At 30.2% G+C, this 21,270-nt stretch overlaps 1 protein-coding gene across 1 annotated transcript in view; it reads left to right on the top strand.

Moving 5' to 3' along the window:
• Positions 1 to 20,364, top strand: part of LOC129222891 (uncharacterized) — a 201,676-nt gene extending 181,312 nt beyond the window's left edge. Inside the window, 3 exon segments of the mRNA XM_054857455.1 lie at positions 10,351 to 10,468; positions 11,784 to 11,920; positions 19,595 to 20,364. Coding sequence (XP_054713430.1) covers positions 10,351 to 10,468; positions 11,784 to 11,920; positions 19,595 to 19,653 — 314 coding nt within the window. The 3' untranslated portion in view covers positions 19,654 to 20,364.
• The last annotated feature ends 906 nt before the right edge of the window (positions 20,365 to 21,270 follow it).

Genomic DNA, 21,270 nt, shown 5'->3' with positions numbered 1-21,270 from the left:
CTACCCTATGAATGGGTTTCAATGACAAATGTGCACTGTGGAAGTTGGACTGAATTACGGTACAGTTGGAAGAGTGAAGCAGCACAGCTCAAATTGCCTGCCTAGCTGGCACATGACAACAACAACAACATATATTTGCATACAATTGACGAAAATATCAAAAGCGTGCAATGTTACGAAAACTAAGAAATAATTGTAAAAACCATTTTAAATGAAAGATTAACCTGGTTTAATGTTGTTCTGCAACTTGCCGAGTTTATTTTTAAAACAAATGCGAAGCATGGTTTAAAACGAATTATATTAATAAAAATAGTACAAACTAAAACGCGAAAATGACGCTGAATATTTAAAAAAAAAAAAAAAAAAAAAAAAAAAAAAAAAAAAAAAAAAAACCTCAAATTTTAGCTTTATGGCATCACAAGATTTCTATAAGTAATTACATTTCATAGAATATTACAATGTAAGGACGATAATTTTAAACAACTTAATTATCTTAATTAATAGAAAAATTATCTATTGACAACCTTTTCAATATTCAGTTCTACGAACGTGTTTCCCAAAACAAAAAGCATAAATGATGCTGTGAAAAGCGAAGGGATGTGAGTGACCAAATTAAAAAATTGGCGTTAACCAGTAAAAATAGTAGGGGAAGCTCTCCGATGTCTTGGGACGAGAGATAGTACTAGTATGCCTGGTAGATGCTGCTGTACAGCATAATTTAGAAAAAAAAATCAATTAAAAGCTACTTAAAACATTATCTTTAAACGTGTTCTATTAAAAATTTGCGAATGCTCCCTTGCGCCTGCCTTGTCTAGTGGTCAAAGAAGTCTGCCTGTGACAGGAAGGTCCGGGTTTGAATCCCGGCTTGGGCATGGACGTACTTTCTTTCTAATGTCCTTGTCCTTTCTTTGTGTAAATGTGTTGTTGTGTGAATGGTTGCCTACCCTATAAACGGGTTCTTATGGCCTGTGTGTACTGTAGAAGTCGGGCTTCACATCAAATTACGGTACAGTTGGAAAATTGAAGCAGCGCACCCCAAATTGCCAGCCAAGCTGGCGCAAGACAACAACAACAACAACTGTTTCCTTGCGTCCCTTTGCTTCTCACTGCCTCAAATGATGATGTAACCTAACTGATGTAAAATATGCTGCATCGGGTCTTTCACTGTTTCTCTTGAAAACAAATATTCTCCAAAATATAATAGCAGTGCAAAGTTACCTTAACTGAATGTACCCATAAATTTAGCACAAAAGAAAACAAAAAAAAACATAGACTTTATTTTGAAAGTACTACCAAGAACTTAATATAAAGCGATACATAACAGTAATTGCTTTACCTCATACTTGATTGTGTAGAATTTAGAACGTCTTCGAAAATGAGAGTAAATGACTGTTGCGATTATTTTATGGTTGCTAATTTTTGACTTTAAATCATAATGCAGGATTGCTTGTCGCACTGTAATTAATGTCCTGCACATCCCTGAAAAGCTTATTCTATTTCCTGCGGCTCTGTCCTGAAATTCGCTCTGTTGCACATTCCGATTCTCAATACACGATATTCTGTCGTTTTGCTGTCTATAGTTTCCATTGTTTGGAGGCCTGCATTGTTAGAATAAGTTACGATTCTGGATGTGTGAGATGAATGATGAATTTAACTAAGCTGTTCTACTGTTAAACTTCTGCTGGGGCTATTATATGTAAGAATGCAGACAAAATTGTTTCGAAACTGCGAGCGCTTGTGTCCGCGTTTTAATTCCAAATCGTATTCCCTTCCATTAATTATGGGCTGGTATGTAATATGTTTTGAACATTCCTTTGACGTAGCAAAGTAGCTTTCGGCAATTGCTGGGTAACTCTGGAAATTAAATAAGGGAGCATATGTGGGGAAAACTAGTAGGGTTTAAAATTAAAAATAATAATAATAATAATTTCGATGGTTGCACAATTTATTCAAAATACAATAGAGCCCTCTCATTGGAATATCGGATAAAAAATATCCCGCTTAATATTATAAACTTTTGGTGTGCAATATCGTTGAGATGCATGTTATTTTTATTCCCGATTAATATTCCCTCTTATTATAGAATAATTTTTAATAATTTAAGAGTGATTATTAAAAATTATTAAAAATTATAGAATAATTTTTAATAATCCCTCTTATTATTCTAAATAATAATATTATTCAGAATAATTTTTCGTGGCAAATTGCCTATTCAAGTAAGCGGTCCCGACTGTACTTACTTCTGTTTTCTTTTTTTTTTTTTTTTTTTTTTTGTTATGTAAATGGACAAACCTATTATCCTGTGAACATCACTTTTTGTGATAAAACGTAATTTTAATTCCTCAGTTTTTAGATGTATTTTTAAAAAATAATTTTTTCTTCATTCAGTAAATCAAAGCGAAAAGTGTTGTGCTAAATTAACTGTAGTTTAGATTCATCAAACAACTCCTCAGTGCGACAAAGTAATCAACAGAAAAAAACGTAATTAATACAAGTGCAAGAAGTTGTAAATATTTGTTTCAGTGTATCAATAAACTATTTTTATTAATGCAGTTGCAAAAGAAGTTGTAAATACCTGTTTCACTGAATCAAGTAACTCTGTTTATTGATGCAATTGCAAGCAGTTGTAAATACGTGTTTCAGGGTATCAAGAGCTCCATTTATTAATGTACAAAAGAGTGATATTTGAGATGTAAAGTCATGCGATAGATGGAAACCTTGTAACCCTGAAACATGGATTCGCAACGTCTTGAAATATTTGTGAATTGATGACGTTGTTTTAGTGGTAAACAGTAGTTTGCCTAAAGCATATCAAAAAAAAAAAAAAAAAAAAAGAAAATCCAAACTGCCGTTTTTCAGTTATGAAGTATTACAAAAAGCTAAAACGCCCAATGACTGATTTTTGTTAATCTGAGCAACTTGTATGCTATATTAATTAAATTTAACGTTAGTCAAATAAATATTGAATACATATTCAACAATTGCAAAACTATTTTCCAAAACCAAAAACTTACTTGCTGATTATTTGAACCTTAATACTTGGTGAGGGATGAGGACGAAGCGCAGGTAAAGAAATATATTGCGAAATCCGAAAAAGATTTTACGCCATATAAGAAAAACATATTAATAATCTTTTGCAACCCGAGATCCTAATTGCTCAAGAAGCATAGAAAAGTTCGTGCACCTATATTACACTTTAAGAGCACATTTTCAAAATCTATTGTTTATATGCATAAAAATTGTAATAATCTTAATGGCTTTGAAAAGATGAATGTGTGGACTTGCAGTGAAGAATAACATAAGAAAAAAGGTGTCTAGACGTTGCGTTAAACACCCACCCTGCATATAGCTTTTCTAATAGGAGAATTAAAATTACAAAAGTTTGCTGATCAATCAATGCTGTAACCAATTATGTTCAAATGTTCTGTAACAAGGATTTTTTGGAAAGTTTTTCCTGTATCATTTAAACGGTGTAAAATACAGTGCATTCAAGCCTCTTTCAGCACCATTTTGTTTTATATTTCATTTTTTTAGTATAAGGATAATCACTTTTATGCAATGATAGTATTTTAAACGGAGTTAATAATAGCAATTGAGCATGAAAAAATAACGATATGAAAAACTGTTTTATTTCAAAGAAAATAAAACAGCCATTTTACAGGGGAAATTTATGTAAATCTCATTTTTTTATTGTTTGATTCATAAGGTTGGTCAATTAAAGGCAGACATAGTTAAGCTTTGATGATTGTTCAGATTTTTGTTTGTTTGTTGTATTCGCATGATTTTTGTGTTCAGTTGCACACTTAACTGTAACACATATCAAGTGCATTTTTTTTATAAAAGAAATCCTAACTATTTTTTAATGCAAATTTAAAAATGTAGCTTGAATGAAACTTTTGTAACAGTGTGTTCCAAAGATAGTTTACGTGCCAAAATTTATCTTAAAATGAGAAAAGGTATTGGCAAACTGTTTTTACTTCCTGCGGAGACAAATACATTGCTGAATTGAAAGAAAAGAAATTAAAAGGAAAAAAAATCATGTAACTTTTTTTTTTAAATCCTGCACTGCTTTGGCTTTACTTGATCTGGAACTGTTTGAAAAATGCTCTTCCGTTCCTTGGCTTCTCAATTATTAATTTAATCATTGAATAACATTGTTTTACAGTAATATTTTATTTAAACAACATTGCTAAACTATATGACCAAAGTATTGGGACACATTCAAAAATTCACATCTTTTGGAATTTCTAGAGAAATAAAAGACCAATTGCTTTGTAACTTTTGTCACATAAAAGGTATGTTCTAGCTGTCGTTTTCCACTGAAAGTTATATCATCCACGCATTTGGGGGACCAGCAACAAATTGTATGTTTTTTGATAATCATTCGTCGTAAATAGCTGAGAATAAGCCGTAAATTTTAAAAATAAATTGGTGTATGATATCGATTTTGACTAAAACAAAATATAACTTCAAAAAAAGGGGGGGGGGGGGGTAGAGAGAAAATACAGAAAATATAAACAATATTCATTGCAATAAAGCAAAGTTTTAGCATCCTTCTGTGATTGCAAAAGCATAACAAATGCATCTAAGGAGATATAAACATTTTTACCTATACCTGTTTAATGTTCTGCAAAGCAATTGAGGAGCTTAAATAAATACAGCATCATTTTGCACCTACAGAGAATCCATACCAAAACTCAATGTAATAATTGCCTTTTACCCGTTCGGATGTAGATAATTGCTATACAGCCGCTAGACAGAAACATTTTATAAATATGCAACACTTCAATCTTATTCTAATGTAGATATGACTAATTTAATTAAAATGGCATTAGAAGGCAAGTGTTCGATGTCACAAAGTTCGTCACAGATAAAAAACCTAACATTAAAACTATGCTTGTCTAAAGAGAAAGGCCCATGGTAGTGGCTGTGCGCATAATTAAATCTTGCGGAAACAGCCCAGAGTTTGCTCGTACTAGGGAATAAATTTAATTAAGGCACAAGTTCTTGTCCTTTTGTTTAAACAATAAACCTTATGTTTCAGGTTAAATGCGTTATTGAATTCTCGGAGAAAGCAAGTATTGAGTTTATTAATTTTACTTTCCTTTCAACGCGGAATATGTTTGCCTAAAGTCGAATTTGTTTCTTCTATTTTTTCTTGTTTGTTTAAAAAAATAATAAAATATCGTACTGCTATTACTCTTGTTTTGAAGAGGAAAAAAATACATTTTTTAAATTAAAATTAGGATTTTTTGATACACTAAATAGAAAAGTTAAAAAAAAAACATGAGAGAAAAAAACCTTTTTTTTAAAGCTCAACATAATTGTAATTTGATTAAAAGTGTATGGAGTAATCCAACTAAATACTCTAAATTTCCCACAATTCAAAATATTATAGTCTGGTAGCGCTATTTAAGTTTGAAGTATATATTATAGTTGAAATTTTTATCTTTTGTAGAATTATAAATTGAAATAATTATGTTATCTGACACAAATACGAGTTCAGCAAAACAACTTTCTCTGCTTCAAATAGAGAGCGCATATGAAGATGAGCTTAGGTGAGCATATAAAGAAGTAAATTGAAGAGAGTAGCGAGTGAAACCGCTCGAGTAAAAAAACAATGTTTGAAAAATGATGTTTTGTTTAGTCTGGTGATTTTGATGTATTTTTTTATGAGAGCGACAAATAAATAGGGGGAAAGGGGGGCACATGTGAGCACTTTTTTTTCATTTCTTATTTCTCAGAAAATGTTTTCGTTTTCTCACAGAAAAAGGGTCACCATGATTGAATAGTATTTTTTTTTTTTTTTTTTTTTTGTGCCATGTAATTTTTTCGAATTCTTTAAAAAATATCTTTATACATTATTGACTTATTTAAAAATGTCTTCAATTGTTCACACGTGCCCTTATAGGGGCAGATGTGAACAAACTTATGGCACGTGTGAATACGATTAAAAATGCAGGACGAGCATCATATATCACCGAAACACTCGTTATAATAAGGCATTAACGTGAGTACTAATTACATTCAAGGGTTAGTAACCTATACTATCAGTTTGAGTTTTACAGTAGCTGTCATTAAGAAAATATTTTTTCTGAATTATAGAACAATGCTCACTATCAAATTTTAAAGTTTCATAGCATGTTCTAATCAATGGATCGACAAGAAAAAATCTTATAAGACTAAACAATAAAAAGAATATTTTACTATGTAAAGTATATTCTTGTTATATAAAGCGTTTAAGCTGCATACAGAATATGATGATTAATTTAAAATTTTTCTAAACTTCAGTTTTTAGTTAAAGAAACATATTTTTCCTTTATTATCTTTGTAAATATTATATACCATTAAATGTTTAGTCAACTATTTAGTAATTAACGAAATAAAGAATTGAAAAACAAATAAAATAAATAATTAGCAGTTATGTAATAATATAATTAACAATAAATTTACTGAGTGCAGCAAAATAGTAATTATAAATCTTTACATCTCTTTTAACAGTTATAATAAGCTTACACTAATATTTATGCTTGCAGAGAGGATATAGGAGCTGTTCACATGTGCCCCTACATGTAGCATTCACAAGTGCCCCGGCATCTACCTTAGAACTAATTTCCTAAAATAAAGAACTTTTAATTTCATTACAAATTATAAACATTGGCATAAATTTACTTGAATGTTCATATAATTGTTTGCAATAATTAAATTTAGCTTATTAGTTAGTTTAAAATATATTTTTACACGAAGAAGACAGGGATAAAAGTACATCAGTATCTGCTAAAACAAAGAAGCTGTCACCACAGGAACATAAACTGCATCCTTGCTCTGAAAGTTAGTTTAAAAAGTAGGGCTGGTACTGCTACTATTTGAGAATTTTTTATGATTTTTGCTTGACGTTATCCTAGTAAAACATACCATGCTCACATGTGCCCCATGCTCACATGAGCTCCCTTTCCCCTACATGTTCAATCGAAAATGGTAAGAGACTTACATGAATACAGTGCGTACACATTATTTGGCACCATAAAGGCATGCTTAAACCACATAAGAGATTGCAGTTTTTTCTGCAATATGTTGATTTCAAAATATGGTTCTATGTTATTTCCATGCTATAATGTCGTTCTATAGAATGTTGATATTGTGATTTTGTTCTATATGGCACAAAAGGTTGGAAATTAGATCCATTTTGCAAAAAAAAAAAAAAAAAAGAAAGAAAGAAAGAAAAAAACAATATGGGGAAAGTTTAGCGTTTTTCTGGGATTCATAACGGCTGATATTTCATCTGTTATGAATCCAATATTTCGATACTGCCGGTCGGAGACCCTCGTGTGCGCTAAAAGGGACAAGTGTGCTCAAAATCTGTCATGGGCCCAATATCAACCACTTTCTTATCATAGATCAAAATCTTTAGAGGAACAAGATTGGGGAATGTTTGGCCATTGACTTGCATCAAAGTCATCGAAACGTTGATAAATGGTCATCAATTCAGTGAAATCTGAGCTGAAGTTGGCAACAATCTAATTCGGATTTTTATGCATTATAATGTTGTTAATAATATATTTAAGCATTTTAAGCTTTGAAAACTTGCTGTAAAGAGATACATGTTGAACTCTTTAATATTTGCAGTTATATCTCCCTGCCCCCCCCCGAGCTATTTCTGGGTTTGGCAACATCTAAATTCGATTTTCTCGTATCAATACCTTTCAGGAAAACTAACTTCCGTAATAGAAGCACAAAAACTGAATGGAAAACCACTTGCCCCCCAGTACAGTTATAACTCCCCCCCCCCCCGCCCTCTGCGGCATTTTCGAGCTTGGTAACATTCTAACTCGTTATCCTCGTGTCAATACCTTTCAAAAAAAATTAACTCTCGTAATTGTAAAAAAAAACTGAACAGAAAACCACTTGCCTCCCAGTCCGGTTATACCATCACTACCTACAAGAAGGCCTCATCAGCAGTTATCTTAAATGAGCGATGACGTACTAGAAACGGGATGAGTCAATTCCTTATTTGGCTGTTTTGCGTTCTCAGCAGTAGCCAACGCGAGCACCTATCTCAAATTAAGTTTCGAATTCTTTGCCATTTTTTCCCCTAATACTACTGCACAGCAGAGTTTACTCAGAATTTAGTAAAACTCCTTTTTATATTTAAATTAATTATGTAAATATAAAATCATTTTAGTAATATGAGTAATATTACTAAAATGTCATAAAGAATAAACAAGAAATGAAAAACTTTGAAATTTAATAATCTATAATAGATATAATTTACAACCTAAAAATAAGAAAATAGTTTTGTTTTCTTTTTCAAGCCATCAATGGCTCGATCTTTCTCGCAAATTGCATTTTTGCAATGAAATGAATATTTATAGAACTATAACATGATATTTTCTTACATTTTGCATAAAATAAATTCTAGTCATTAAGTTTTTCGTCATCATTTCAATAATTTTAATAGAATGCAGCTACGAAAACTTGTAAGAATAAAGCTAAAAACATGTTTTAATTCATTGTGAAAGATGAAACTTATGCCGCCAAGGAAGTAAACAAGGAGAAAATATTTCACTCAAAACTGACATTTTTTTAAATATTGCTTTCTGTTTCGCAAAATATTAATTTGATTACTTTGTGTTGCAGATAGGGACGCATGATTTACATAACTCCCATGTATATTTTCATATTTATGCAGAACGCATTTTATATTCACTTACAATTTTTTTAGAATACTTTATTGAGATAGCCATTGCGTTACTATGTACGCTTCTATGATTGTGGTTGGGAAAACTTAAAATATGTCGTTCTTGTTTAGATATGAGTCTATGATAGCTAAAATTTAAAATTTTCATTTATGTTTACTTCGTTCTGGTATTGATAGCAAGGAAATTATTTTTCGAATCTAAAGAGACTCCTTAAAGATCATACGGGTATAATAAAATATATTGAAAACTTTGGTTACTGTAATCTTGTTATTCCCTACGTTCTTCCTTATATATTTCCTTAATTTAAAGAAAAAAAATAGTGTTAACTTAAAAATTAAACTTTTGATTTTTCCTTTTATCAATGTTAATATGTTTGGTGGAGCGACTAAAGCAATTTTTATCGGGAAATTTCCTCTGAGTCAGCCTCTTTCAGTCACTTGGTGGGTATACCCTCCCTGTTCCCCCTACGCCATTTTTCGGGTTGTAAACATCCAAATTCGTTTTCCCCGTGCTTTCAGAAAAATTCCCATAAATGTATCACAAAAATCGCAAGGAAGCTGAAATTTGACCAGTTGCTTTTGCACTATTGCACTATTACCAGATTTTTCTAATGACGGTAGAAAATGTGAGATATACCAGTTAAAGGCACTGAAACTCTCTTTCAGAATTCGACTAGATGAGATTATTGAGAAAAAGTAAAAAGTAAAGAGAATAAAGACTTTCAAATATTTAAACAAGGATCCCAAGTCACGTGATATATTTTAAAGTAAAGTATTGGAATAAATCAGGTTGCTTTCACTCGTTTCACGTAAAACCTGTCTTCCCTTCGTCATAGTTGAACCACGTGACTTGGGATCTATGTCTCAGCGTTTCTGAAGCCAATGATTGGATTTGCTTCAGTCATGTTTTAATTCCCTATGAATGCGACAAGAGTGACAACCCAACAGTTGAGCAATGTGTAGTAAGAATTGAAAAACTTCTATTAAATGCGACGTACTAATGGTGCCCAGATTTACGGACGAAATATACGGACGAAATCCGTTTCATTAAATTTTGTATTCATATTTTTACATTATAGACAAATTATAGTCCTTGTACAAAAATATTGCAAGTAAGTGAATGCTTGATTACTGTCATTAATATTCAGAATCATTACTCTTTAAAATTAATTGGTCGAGAATTTGTTCTGAACTTTTTTGGATTTCAGAATTACATTATAAAAGTTTTAAGCAGACTGTAACTTAAAATATTTTGGACATGCTGAAAAATGACAAAATATGCGTAATGTGATAAAATGGTTAGACACGTTTTCTTAATATTTTTGTTGTTATTTCTATTATTTTTCATATTAATTTTACTCTCATTATTTTTACTATTATTATAATTGTTTTTGCTATAGTAATAATAATAATAATAAAATAATAAACCTATTAATAATAAAAAATAATAATAATCAGCATTATCATTTTCGTCACAACTACTTTTCAAATTGTGTGATTGAATTCAATATACTTATTTAATAAGGTGTAGTTTGGATCTTGTTAAATCAAAACAAGAAATGTTCTTTTTTTTTAAGAAATGAGAACTTAATACAATGGTTAAACAAAAATTAAGTTACTTTATATGAATATATTCTCCTTTTTCCCCTCAGAAACGGGCAAATCTCTACATTTGCAGAGCATAACGGAAGAAGGTTTGACGTGCGACATGGGAGGATTCATAGTTCACGAAAAGCTATCAATGGGTAGCATGTGGACACCAAATCATAGGTAAAGTAGAAATTTGTATCTTTATGACGCACGGTTTCCTTTTTTTCCCCCCAATTCAAATTTTAACTTTTTTTTTTCTCTTTAAACCTTTTTCCATTACGTACACCATGCTTCAGAACAAAATGACAATTCTGAAATTATGTTATTTATTTATTTTTTAACTAACATTTATTTCACCTAAGGGTGCGATTTATACGTGAACAAGATAAATAATAGTGAAAAAAAATGAAAGTGATAATTGAAAAAAATAAAAAGAAATAAGTTCAAGAAATAAAAACTTATACATCTTAAAAAACAGGATTCATTACAAAATGAAGTGAAGAATTTATAACTTTATATCTACTAACAAAATGAAGATTTAATTTAAAATAGGTGTAAAATTAATGGAACATGTTCAAAATAAATAAATAAGTAAGATAGTAACATGTTTGTTGCTATTTACATATGTTTTTGATGCGATAGCATCTCTAATTTATAAATTAAGATCTCAGTCATTTTTACGCGAAAGTGTATTTATAAAATGCTATTTTTTAAAAACAAAATAGCTTTTTTCCCTGCAGGTTATTTAGAAAGTTTTAAGGCAGTATGTTAAACCTGTCATATTCAAATGCGTGTTGCTTTAAACATAAAGATTCATGCATAATGGGGTTGTTTCCTTCAGTCAAAAGTAGTGCTTTTAGTCATTGAAATGGATAGACTGAACAAAAAAAAAAAATTACATGGACCCAGAAAATACTTTAATTATTTCAACAGTTTTTTAAATTAATTTTTTAATATGTCAGATTCTTCAAACAAGGCGTGGTCTTTATGACGTCACAAATGCTGCAATATGGCGCATTTTTCTACCACATTTCCACGTCATGATAATCAAGAAGCGAATTTCAATTGCGTTCTACGCTTGCTATCAACCATATTGTTGCCAATACACGTGAGCAAAGATGCGAATTAAATATTTTGGACCGTGAATTTCAACACAGAATGGTATTTCATCATTTGTGATGTCATCGGCAGAAACGTTAAACGATGAAAGAGTACCGATTTAAGTAATTTTTTTAAAAATATTAAGCTTAAAGGAATTATTTAAAAATATTAAGCTTAAAGAAATTATTTAAAAACATGTCAGATTCTATTATTTTAAGCATGCTCTTTCAGAAAAAAATACTTTTATACTTTCACGACCCCACTGGGTGCAATTTGATGAAAAATTAACTTTATTACCCGATAAATGATGTATTTTTGCTATTCTACTTTCATCTAACTAATAAGAAAACAATAATATTTTTTCTTAATTTAATTAGTTTTTTACGTTTTACAGATGGAGAGCAGGTGAAATATTATCTCACGATGAAACTTACAGCCCTTTACACGTACATGCTCAGACGTTTGTCACTGACGGACAAGAACTGTCAGACGCTGAGTGTGACAGAGACCTCCGACATATGACTGAAAACGGTAAATTATGTTCAAATAATTACGCTTCCCTTTCCACAACTCAACAGAACTAGTCAGAAAATACAACTTCCAGGATTCGGTTACAGTCTCATGCAGACATCGATGCCAAACATATGATTAAAGCTCATCCGAAAAAATATTGTTTAATTATTTTTTAATATTAATTTAAAGAAACTTAAATTATTTTTTGAACTATAGAGAAATGAGAAATATATACCTTTGTTCCGAGAAATAACAAGAAATATTCAACAATTTTCATCACAAATAAACAGATTACAGAGTACATGTGTTTTGGTATTTCCAGGATTTTTTTTTTCAATTCAAAGTTGTAAGCTTGTGGATATAAAGACTGCTGTTATTAGATATAGTTCTATATTATATCTATATATATATTATCTTTATTTCTTCTCTAGCTATATAAAAATATCTATACAAAAATAGTTTTATGTATTCTTTTGTTTACTAATAATAAAGCGGAAGGTCTCTCTGTCTAGATGTCTGTCAGATATCTGTGACGCGCATAGTGCCTAGACCATTCGGCCGATTTTCATGAAATGTTGCACAAAATTGTTTTGTAGCATGGGGGTGTGCACCTTGAAGCGATTTTTCGAAAATTCGATTTTGTTCTTTTTCTATTCTAATTTTAAGAACATTTTACCGAGCAAATGATCATAACGTGGACGTTTAAATTACCGAATTGTCCTAATGTGGAACCGTACATAGAGGAAAATGAACATAGCAAATTGGGGAAAAATTCATCATCCATTATTTGTAAATATACAGACGAACCGAAGGACCTTTTAATTTTCAACTACGGGCAAAACCGTGCGGGTACCACTAGTATATAATATTGTAAGACATCTTTAAAATATGAGTTTCATTTCTGGTGATGCCACCAAGCATATTGTCTGAAATATAGCAGCATGCGTACATATCCGAGCTTCACATTATGGCTTAGGGGTAAATACGTTTCAAGTAAATGTCACTATTATTAATGGGCGGGCTTGGAACGCGGTGCACAACCCTAAGTTTACTGTCATCACTTCGGGGCTTGAATTGCAGATCAATATTGGACATTGTTCATGGGACCCGATTTGCGCAGTGTTGTTTGCCTAAGGTGATTTGGTATAAGTGACTTATAAAATGTAAATTAGAATGTGAATGGTTGGAGACATTTAGATATTAGCATAATAACCAGTTTGTCTTTCATGAAATCTTTAGTTGTTAAAATAAAGATTTGCTCTTTTGTTGCTGAATTTCAATGTAGGAATGATTCTGTTTTGATTTTTTGCACTAATTATAATTACTTTAAACAACGTTGAATCAGAATTGAATTAAATTTTGTTGTTTAAAAAGTGCAAAAAGTAATAGATAACATAAAATAGCGTAAATGAGACGAATTTGCAATTTTTATCGATCGTCTTTGCATTAATAACTTTATTTATTTAGCGTTGTAAAAGGGGATTTTTGAAACCCCGAAACACGAGTATGATGTTTTCTGAAAGTGTTTTCATATTTACGTTGTTTTCTTATTTGAGTAATGAGGAAGTTGTTCGATATTGAATATGTTTTCTTCAATTAATTTATGTTTTTATTGTTAAACATTAGTTCTTTGTCATTGCCATATGCAACATATTCGTTTATTTTAGTGGATTGCATTAAGTGCTCTTAACAAATATTTTACTATTACTATAGTATTTTACTATTACCATTCCATTTTGACAGGTTAACGCTGTGTAAACCTGTCAAAATGAAGAAAAAAAAATACTATTGCTCGATTTGCTGTAGTCCTTTCTTTTTCTCGTGTTTTTGTTTTACGTTTTAATGGAAACTTATTGGCTTATTATCATTTATTTGCCAGATTATTTTATTTTATAATGACTTAACTCAGTTATATGTAGGATTAGTTTTCATTTTAATAGAATTTTGATGATTCGCTTTGCTTAAAAATCAAAGGTTTTAGTCTGAATTTTCGAAACATCAATCTAGACAACCTATCGAACTTCGACAAGGATTTTGACGTACTACCAGTTGATTTAAAATCTAAAATTTATTCTCTTTATTGCCATAAAACTTGCACAAACTAGCTTTCAGAACTGATGCTTGGCGGCGCAAAAACGAGATAATAAATACTAACATGCCATTGAAATTTCATAATTTAGAATACAAATTATCGAACTCTTGGTATTAATTATTAATTTTGACAACAAAAACCAACCAATAACCATCATATTATGCATATCTTTTTTAGCGCATATTGTAGTATTTGAGGCTAAATCGCTCAAGAATTCTACTACATAAAATCTTGATTTTCTCCAATGCTGTTTTTTTTTTTGAGTTGTGTCAGTTTCTTTGCCGGGATGGGATATGGAAAACAAACTAGACTTTGTATTGATTATATTGGCAAAATACTTTAAGAAAGCGACACGTATTCCACATTATTATACTTCCACGCAAAAGGTAACCTTTTAACGGGACAATATTAGACGCAAATTTCAACATTTTCGTCAATGTGCAACATTAAAACAAATGAAATATTCTTTAAGACTGTTTAGTTGCTATACGTTTATATATAATAATACTCAATTCCTTAATATATTTTGTTTTCATTTTATCCGTAATAACTCCAGACATCGTAAATGTATGTGCAAGAGTAAAGGAATTTCAATCGCACTAGTTACTATCAAAACTTAAATTTGATACTTTGTCTGTTTTATTGTCAATACAAATGAATTTAATTCACCGTAAACACACTTGCAAAAAGTAGAGACAAAGTGATCCCTTAAACATATTTTGTCCAGAAAACTGACAGGCTGATAATATACAATAATATTGAGCGGTGTATCTTGAAGAAGCCTAAAAATAGTATTAAACGAAACAAAGTAGATACATTGTAACAATCATAGGCATGAACCTTGCAATTAGGCAGAAAAACTTGGCATGGTGTTGAATAAAATCAACCATAATTGTTCTGTAGGTCTCATTTCTCAACAGTGGGGAGAAAAATAATCATTTAAGGTGCATTAAACTAATTGATGTGCAGTAATCATTATCTAAAGGTTTGCAAAACAAACGAAACTTTGAGTAGTATTTCATTTTTCACGACCTGCTTGCTCATCGCACGGCAATTTGTCGGAGTCTCGCGTCTCTAATGAGGAAGTTATCAGCAATGATTAGCATAACAAGCTTTCTATTCAGTCATCTCAAAGCAATTAACAGTGAAAGTGAAGCTTCAGTTTAAATAAAAAGCTGAAAAGTAGTGCATGGAGCAGATAATTACAATCGATATTTTAGTGGCCTATTTTTCATTGTGAAAATTGCTGAAATCGTCAAATGATTGGTTACATCTTTATTGTTTAAATTTTCTTGAAACTAGAGATAATGGTTAATTCAACTGTTATTTTCGATCGAACTGTTTTCATTAGTAAATCACGGAGACAATTACGAAATTCTTGAGAAATAACAAATACAGCACGCATATATGTAAAAAATAATTGCAAATTATTAGTATATTCTATAAATAAAAATGAGAGTGAAAAAAGAAACGATAAGTTAATAATGCTTGTAACAGTTTAATTTAATTTTTTTTTATTTCTTTAAGTGTTGCTGATAACTTTAAAAGTTATACTCAGGGAAAATTTAATGTTTACATGCTGCTAAATGTCGTGTTCTGAAATATCGAACCTTATCCTTGAAATATCCAATTTGAAATACTTTTAGCTAAACAAATGCGGAATAATTTAAAAAAAAATGCAGACCACGAAATTTGTTCTTGACTTCTGACTCATTTAGTTATTAAAAAAAATATTTTTTACCTCGATAGATATCTAGTCACAAGCATATGTCGTTACTTTTTGTACTTCGTGAGAACTCCCCCCCCCCCCCAAAGTAATACAGCCAATTCTCGATAACTCGAAGTCCTAAAGGTCGACTTAAACCTTCGAGTTATGGGAAGTCTCCAAAGCTATCTTAAGAGTTTGGGAAGGATATTAAGGATTGAGATGAAGAAATGATCGAGTTATAAGATTCGAGTTATCGATATGCGACTGTATGTTTATTTTTATAAACTTTGCAATCAGAACATTGTATTTTTTATAATACTACTTTTTACACATTCTAAAGATCTCACCGTCTGTTATTAACACCCTCTTGGGGAAAATGTTTTATTAGAGCCATTTTCTGTGTGGTCATCACTCTGGGGATTTATAAAGAAAAGAGCATAGCGTAAGAAAACTATGTTACCTAATAATTTTCCATTTATTATCTTTCAAGATGCCACACATTCTGCTAAAACCACACGCATCACGCACTGAGGACTTTTAAATAATTGATAAGATCAAGTTTCCTTGTTGGTTACCTTTAGTTGGGTTTTTTTTGCTGGTGATGCATTATTCATTTGATTTTCTTATAAAAAAGGTGAAGACAATACATACGAAAACTATATATATATATATATATATATATATATATATATATATATATATATATATATATATATATATATATATATATATATATATATATATATATATATATATATATATATATCCTTATTTATAACGTTTTTTTTTTTTTTGGAATTCAACAAGTGACGCTCCCTAGATTTGTGACACTATAATAAAAAGTAACGTGGGCAAAATTTGAACTCGATCGGTCAATAATAACACGTGTCCCTAGACCGTTGAACTTGAACACGTTTGATAATTTTCCCACAAATCTTCGAGTTTTTTCTTAAGACCCAGTACATCGTTTCTCCTAGGTATGCAAAATATTTTTACAGTGAGGTAGCACTAAAATTAATCTTTTTAATTACTTTAAATCATCTAAAGATTTTACGTTGAATAAGAATGAAATAATTCTTTAGAAACGTTCCTAAATCGTACGCTTTTCTCAATGTATCTCGATAGTGTGTATTTTTTTCCGATAGTCTTGGACGGTCAGTAAAATCAATTGTTTTTGTGACTCCTATTTGGTAAATTAGTTGTGAAATTCTTCGATTAATTGTTCTCTTCTTTCAATAGTATCATTCACAATTTTCAGTATTTTAACAATCTCTCTTTCCTTTCCCTTTAAATAGCTTCCTTCATTTTGCCGTGAATCAGGATCAAATAGGAAATAAATCTTTTAGTATTTGTAACTTATCAAACAGTTTTATTGACTCGTAATTTATTTATAAAGAGGAAGATCTTTACTAAAAAGGTATTCCAAATCATCTACTGTTATCTGAAATTTGTTAAACAGTCATCAGACACGTCTTCCTTATCACAAGCATTTTTTGGACTAGTCATTTCCTATCTTCAAAGTTAATTCCTTCATCTATTACCGACAAAGCTACTACTTAATCCCCTAAATACCATAAATGATTTATGAATTTTCCAATCACTGCTTCTGCTGCATGCTTGTTATCATTTTGTACGCTGTTAGTTTTTCAGACATATTATATTATTCAAAGGATCCTCGATTGGGTTGCTGCAAAAAACCATATCTTTATACAGCATTTAGTTGTATAACAGCTTTGTGAAACAGCATTGAATTGCTTTCTTTTCATGTAAGGTCAATTTAATATGTTTCCTAAACATAAAAAGTTTCAAACAAAAATTACTTTTGCCGCCCATGTGGTTCAGGGATAAGATCCATGTTGCCGAAAACATATCCCTGTAGGAGGAAATTCACCAGGAAATATTATTACAAGTTACGAGAATTCTCTGTAATCTTTCTCAATTCCACTTTTTACAAACAATAATATGTCATAAACTTCGTCTTTTAGAATTTAAGTGGTATGTGTACTTGATTTAAATGTTATAAGTTCTGAATAATGGAGATCTTTCCACAAAGTTTTGAAGCGCTTAAATAATTGAATATATGATCTAGAACAAAGAAAGGCACGAACTTCTTTAAGGACACACTCTGCAGTACGATTTCAAGTGCATGATGATGGCAATCCAAATGTAATATATCATCGTTCAGTTTTTGCTCTAAAAAATTGCATGCATAATTTATACGGTTGGTATTGCAAGCCGTTGTATCAAACACTACAGCTAGAACAGTTAGCAATAAAGAGCTACCATCTAAGATATCATATACAACTGAAGAAATATCTAAAGAATTTCGAGTAGCTGTTCAGTATTAGGACCTGAAGCTATCACGGTAATTCTGTCGGCGTTCTTTTTCCAGTTACATCTGGATGTAGCTTTGTATCCCAGTGAATAACTGCAAAATCTAATCTTAAATTCATGAAATTTAATTTTACCTCTCGAAGATTTTCTTTTGTTCTCTTAAGAAATGTACGATTGATCACTAGGTCATTTGGATTTAAATTTACTGCATCTACATACTGTAAATAAATAAACAACATCTTTATCCCTAATATGGCATTTGTCTAACAGTGATGAAAGGCGAGATGATATCAATAGTTGGCAAGCTTTTTTGCATTGTGGTAGACCAGCTGTAGAAAACAAAAGTTCAACAAATTAAGATAGAGACCCATTTTGGTTTCTAAATCTTGTGAATCGCAAGAATTTGATGATAATAAAGGACTATGTATTGAAATAGAAGAAAATTAATTTATAGATTTTTACATTGTTCTGATCTGGATATTTTTTTAAAACTTATATTGTAGCTATGTAAAATACAGTATATTATTATGCGAGGAGTAATCGAGGATTTTTCGAAATTTATATTTTAAAAATTAAAAATTGCATAAGCATTTAGGTATGTTTATACATAAAGAACAGCGAATTAAAATATAATTGCAATTACTTATATTTATAGCATTGAAACCTTGCGACTCTATTTGCCACACCTATTACATACACAGGGAATTTCGTAAATCAACATCCCCAAAGCATGGAGGAGGCAATTTGTTATTATCAAAAATCATTCATTAATGACCTAGGCCATTCATTAATGGCCTATAGAATCCCTTGTGTCCATCTTGGTGGGAGGAAACGCTCCCCTTCCGCTTGGTTGGAACAAGCGCAGAAGAGCGGTACGCTTGACCCAATGCCATTAGTGTACCTGTACCCTCTGTAACATGTTACATTTTACAGAATGAAAGTGAGATAATGGTCAGTCTGGAAGTAGCAGCACCTTATTAAGATTCAAAATTACTTTAAATATAAAACGTTAGAATATTTTTACATAAAAATGAGAAAATCCGCAATTTTTTCTTCGAAACTCAAAGAAGGGGGCCCTAGGGGCACGTGGTAAATATAAATAAATAAATAAATAAATAAATAAATAAATAAATAAATAAATAAATAAATAAATAAATAAATAAATAAATATATATATATATATATATATATATATATATATATATATATATATATATATATATATATATATATATATATATATATATAAATGATATCTGCATTGAACTGGCTTTCACCGTGGATATAGTAACCCATTTTTTTCTTGGGCTTTGCATGTCTAAAATAGTAATATCTGTAAAAGTAGAAAATGTTCCATGTAAACTGAATAACACTCTTTTACAATTTACTTAATTCATATTTTGCCTTTTTCATTCAAACCAATAGGAGCGTATTTATATCTGTGCAAAAATATATAACCACATTAATTCCTCTTTAAAACATTATTTTGTGAATTCACTATTTAGGCTTTGAAATTTATCTGTCCCAAGTAATATTTAGTTTTATCCTTTTATTTCAGGTATAAAAGTCCGAAATGTTCTCCAAGTCAACACTCGAAACTTATGTCTAGCCAAGTAATAGATGAAAAAAATATAAATAAAACATTTATAAAAGATGATACATACAAGCTGAGCTTTTGTAACCTTTTAATGTTTAAATGACTTTAATATTTTGGTTTCATTTTGAAAGATTTTATAAATGCATGCCTTCAGCTCAGAATATTTACAAGAATATGTTCAGATATGAATTATCGATAGTAATAATTTTGTTGAAACTGCTTCACTGAAATTGTAGAGTGCATACCTCCAGTCAGTCTATAGGTGTCATAAGCTCAAATACATGTTTTCACAAAGATATTTTAAACTGTTAACCGATATTTCTTTTTGGACTATTGAGCTTCAACACCACCTTTTGTAACATTAATTTTGAGTAATTTTAATAAATTTCATTTTAAATAATTTTTAATATTATTTAATATTATTTTCTTAGAAACGTTATTACGTTTAAAAACATGAAGTTGATATAGTTCAAGTGTTTATAAATTTATAATCATGTAACTTTTTTGATTCATTTATGCTCTTTATCCGGTTTAAAATAATGCTTAAATTTGGATTTTCATAAAAGGTATTTACTATGTAACTGTAAAATGGACCTTCCATAGTACATTAATAACGTCAAAACTTATTATTTAAGAAACATTTATTTCCTGAAAAAAATGTCTTGGATTGTAAATAGTACATGAATGTAAATAGTGTTTTATGAATAAGAATTTTGAACCTGTAAGAAGAGTTGTTGATTGTAATATATGTATAATAAAACTTACTTATTATAAACAACTCGTATTTTTACAAGTTTGATGTTACTTCATTTAACTCACACTATAAACGGATTTTAATAACGGTTTAGCTATCAAATTATGCCACCTTACCGTGGTAGACATGTCTTCTAAAAAATAAGGCAATTTGATAAATATTTGTTTGATAAGCATTCAAAATGAATGACAATCGATTGCGGAAAATGTTTTATCAGATCAGATTTTCAAGCAAAATTTAAATGTTAGTAACATTTGAGTAATAGCACCGATTCAGAACAAATGAATTTTCATTGCCAATTGTGAATGTTGTGAAAAGTATTTGAAAAAAAAGTTTCGTTTCAGAACGTAGTAAGCAAAAAAAAAAAAGAAAAAACAATAGAGCAATACAGCAATACGTACTCAATAGCACGAACTTTTATTCACATTTTTCACCTACTGAGGAAAAAATATGTTGTCTTCGGACGAAATAGGCATCATAAAAAGTGTTGCAAATGCTGGTTCTAAAAATAGTAAATAAAGTAACAGAACAGTTTATGTGGTCTAATGTTGTTGATAGAAAATGTTCTGTAATTTATGGCAAAGATTTCACTGATAAAGTGATTCACTTTTAATTCCGCAAAAGAAAACTGGTACTGTTCAATTTTTTATCATTCATTGGTCATAATAAAATAATATTTGAACATATCTATTAGTTCTTTTTTGTGCACAGTTAAGCAAATTTTAGATTTTACAACAACTCTGGATGTATTTGGAAAATAAATCTTCCCTTTAAGTTTGGTGTCACTAAGAGATGAGTGAGTAGTATTGAAAACAGTGCAAGGTAGCAACTACTAGAAATAAAAATGTAATTATATTTTCCGATGAAATTAAAACCACTTTGG

Source organism: Uloborus diversus, chromosome 5, assembly GCF_026930045.1.
Source record: "Uloborus diversus isolate 005 chromosome 5, Udiv.v.3.1, whole genome shotgun sequence".
In the NCBI taxonomy this organism is placed as follows: domain Eukaryota; kingdom Metazoa; phylum Arthropoda; class Arachnida; order Araneae; family Uloboridae; genus Uloborus; species Uloborus diversus.
Note: the sequence above shows the minus strand (reverse complement) of the source record. Positions and strands in the feature narration are given on the sequence as shown.